Genomic DNA, 3649 nt, shown 5'->3' with positions numbered 1-3649 from the left:
ATGCATCTCAAGCAGGTCCAAGGAGGTGATCCTCCCACTCTATGTAGCACTGGTCAGGCTGCAGCTGGAGTACTGAGTCCAGTTCCGGGTGCCGCACTTCAAGAGGGATGAGGACAACATAGAGAGGGTTCAGAGGAGGGCCGCTCGCATGATGAGGGGGCAGCTGGCAGGCCATACGAGGAGAGACTATGGGACCTGAACCTGTTCAGCTTCCACAAGAGAAGGCTGAGGGGGGATCTAGTGGCCTGACTAGTTTGTAAAAGAGGGGACCAGCAGGCACTGGGGGAGTCACTGTTCCCCCAAGCACCACCAGGAGTGACTAGGAATAACGGTCACAAGATGGCAGAGGGTAGATTCAGGCTAAATCTCAGGAGGCGCTACTTCACGGTGAGGGCGGCTAGGATCCGGAACCAACTTCCAAGAGAAGTGGTGCTGGCTCCTATCCTGGGAGTCTTTAAGAGGAGGCTAGATGAACACCTTGCTGGGGTCGTTTGACCCCAGTAATCTTTCCTGCCACGGCAGGGGGTTGGACTCGATGATCTGCTCAATCCCTTCCGACCCTACAAATTATGAAACTATAAATACATGTGTAGACATGCCTACTGACTCTATGAATCACTCTAGAACTTTGTCCAGAATTAATGTCAGACTGTGCAGCCTGTAATTACTGAACCTCCCCATTTACTTTTTTTTTAGTATTAGTGCAACACAAGTTTTCTTCTAGTCAGCTGGAACTTTGCCATGATTCCCAAATTCATAAAAATATAAAGTTTTGCCCATTCATTTCCAATTATACCAGGCCTCTCCCACTTTACCTGTTGGGGGCAGCTCTCCATTTGTTATCGTACCTGGGAAATATAGTATACTGGATGTATGTATACTGATCAAATGAGATTCACTTAACAGCATAAAATCAATTTTGCAATTATGTATATGGTAACAAAAATTAGGTTTCTTCAGAGGCTAAAGCATGCAAAGGAGATTATGGGGGAGAGACAAGTCAGTTTCATGACGGGGTACCATCTTGGAGACTAACTCAGTCCCTATGGTGCCACCCTGCCTCGTCTTCTGCAACCTACCTCTAACTATCCCTCTCCATTAGAGGCCTCGACAATGAGGGTAGCTACACAGTTTCAGGGCTGCAAAGAAAAGACCTAAAATGGTGAGGAGCTAAGCATCCCCCAAAACTGACAACACTGCAGCACTGACAGCCCTGTGTATTTATGAAAGCAGCTCAGTGCTGCCACATGGGCAAAAGCGACACCAACTAAGTAACCTCATTTGCAAGACTTCTTATAGTCAGGTAGCCTGTTTTAGGGATGCTAATAAAGCAGCACTGTCAGCCCTTTATGAGAATTGTTTAGACTGGGATAAACATATAATCTAGGTAAGTCTTTTTTCAGGCTCATACTTGTAATCAAGTATGCTGGAATACATTCACCCAAAAGGCAGTTAGGGGTGCCTGTATAATAGTTTCTTTAGCATCGTTTTCTATTTTTATGCTTCATTTCACCAACTTAGAGTAGCATTTTGCCTTTCAAAAGGGCTATTACCCAACACGGCCTTTTGATTACTCCTTGGGTTAATCAGAAGCAACAAACTGAGGCTACCAAGTGCACATATAAAAACAGGCCATATTCTCCAATGATTTCTTAGTGGCTGTGACAGTAAATGTTACAAGGATTTGTGGGACTTCAGCCCATGATGCTTCTCCTCTGGCTACTCACATAAGGCTCATTCTCCATATCCAGCTGCAAATCTGCCACATCTGCAAGGTCACTGAATTCATCGAAGAGGATAGATTCTAAAGGCAATACAAACAAAAAGGGAAAATACTTTATGCTACAAGTTATGTTTGGGGTAGTCAAAGGCACCAAAGAAGAGTTGAGCACCCTCACGCCCCGCCACCCAGTCCTCAAGCCAGATCCCTCTCCTAGCACTTTAATAGAAATTTTATTAGGACCTGGAATATAATCCAGACTGCTCTACAAGGCTCAAACCCTGCAGCAGGACGGTGGCTTAATCACACAAGAGCAGCACCCCAGAAAACTTCCTTCCCCTTTCCCTATATCCTACCACAGCCAACATTCCTGTAGTCTGCCCACTGCTCCTTCCCACAGCTGTCCTTCAACTACCTTCCCTCCCTTTTCTCCTCCCCATCAGTGCCCTCACAGGAACCCACTCACACCTGCTTCAGCATCCTAGACTCTTTCCCTTACGCTCTCACCCATTTACCTGCAAGATGCCTCCTCTGCCTCAACTCAAACAGGCCAAAGCCAGAAGGAATCATGCCAGTATCAAGCCCAGCCTCTCCAACACTGATTGCCTCCTGGGGCTCGGAGGTAATTCCTCCTCACTCCCCACGCTGATACATGAGTCATGGGTTTTTTTAAAGTTTTCCTCAGAGGCACCGAGTGTTGGTTGCAGCCCAGGCTGGGGATTTTGGCGGGGCTGTGCCAATACTCCTGCTGGGACTTGAAGCTGGAGGTTCCTGGCTAGAGGGGCTTGCTCCTCTACCCTGGAATATTTGAAAAAACTCTCTCAGTAGGAGGGTGGTGAAGCTCTGGAACAAGCTGCCCAGAGAGGTGGTGGCATCTCCATCCTTGGAGGTTAAGGGCCAACTTGACAAAGCCCTGGCTAGAATGATCTAGTTGGGGTTGGTCCTGCTTTGAGCAGGGGGATGCACTAGATCAGTGTTTCTCAACCTGTGAGTCATGACCCAAAGTGGGTTGCAAGAATATACGAAAGGGTCATGAACAAACTTTAAAAATGGATTTTCTTTTAAAGGAGAAAAATATGGGAAACCATGGCTGTTCCCTTGCAGGCTGGCAGAGCTCCAGCCTCCAAGGAGCTGCTTGGGACCCCTGCATGCCCCAGATACACCCACCCGCGGACCCACACACTGGGGGGCGGGGCGGGGCCAGCGCGGCGGGAGTGAGGGGCACTGCGCCGGGACTGGCCATCGATGTTTACAAATGGGTCCTGGTACAAGAAAGGTTGAGAACCGCTGCACTAGCCGACCTCCTGAGGGTCCCTCCCGCCCCCCACTGTCTCCCATCTCCACACTGGGGCGAGGAAGTTCTGCCCCCTGCTCAGACTGGTGCAGACTGGGGCGGGGACAGGGGGGAAGCTGTCCTGCCCTCGGGACCCCTGGACCGCACAGAGCAGCCTCCCCCGCTTCCCCGGTGGCGGCGGCTCCGGCTGTGATGTCCCGCCTTACGTCAGCGGCCGCCGGGGCGCGGGGATCCGGACTCGACGTGCCCGCGGGGCCCCTTCAGCCCGGCCTGCCCAGAGCCGCCCCCATTTCCCTCCCCCGGCGCGGCTGCTCTCACCCCAGTCGGGCCCGCCACCCGGCGGCGGCAGCTGCCCAGGCCCCGGGGAGCCCCAGTCGGACGCCACCACCTGCGCCGCCATGCCGCTTCCGGGTTCCGTCCTGAACACACGTCTCCTTCCCACACCACCCAGCCCCCTGCTACGGTGCCCGGGAGCGGTCAAAAAGCCTCTCTGACAGCGAGCGAGGACGCGCGGGGGGAGGAGCTAGCTCCGCCCCACCCTGGGGGCGCGGCGTGGTGGGTGCCTGTTGGACGGGTTGTGCGGGACCCTGGTCCGTACCACGAGGGTTGGCGCTGTGGGTTCTCCTGCTGGGGGG

General features: G+C 52.6%; 1 protein-coding gene across 1 annotated transcript in view; it reads right to left on the bottom strand.

The window, feature by feature from the left end:
- ATF6 (activating transcription factor 6) overlaps window positions 1–3448 on the bottom strand; it is a 166345-nt gene extending 162897 nt beyond the window's left edge. Inside the window, exons 1-2 of the mRNA XM_019530715.1 lie at window positions 3333–3448; window positions 1728–1804 (exon numbers count right to left, since the gene is read on the bottom strand). Of these exons, the coding sequence (XP_019386260.1) occupies window positions 1728–1804; window positions 3333–3414 (159 nt within the window). The 5' untranslated portion in view covers window positions 3415–3448. The remainder of the gene's footprint in view (window positions 1–1727; window positions 1805–3332) is intronic.
- Window positions 3449–3649: the final 201 nt, after the last annotated feature.

This window comes from Crocodylus porosus, unplaced genomic scaffold (assembly GCF_001723895.1).
Source record: "Crocodylus porosus isolate Cpor-Errol unplaced genomic scaffold, CroPor_comp1, whole genome shotgun sequence".
In the NCBI taxonomy this organism is placed as follows: Eukaryota; Metazoa; Chordata; order Crocodylia; family Crocodylidae; genus Crocodylus; species Crocodylus porosus.
This window is presented reverse-complemented; position numbering and strand designations above follow the sequence as displayed.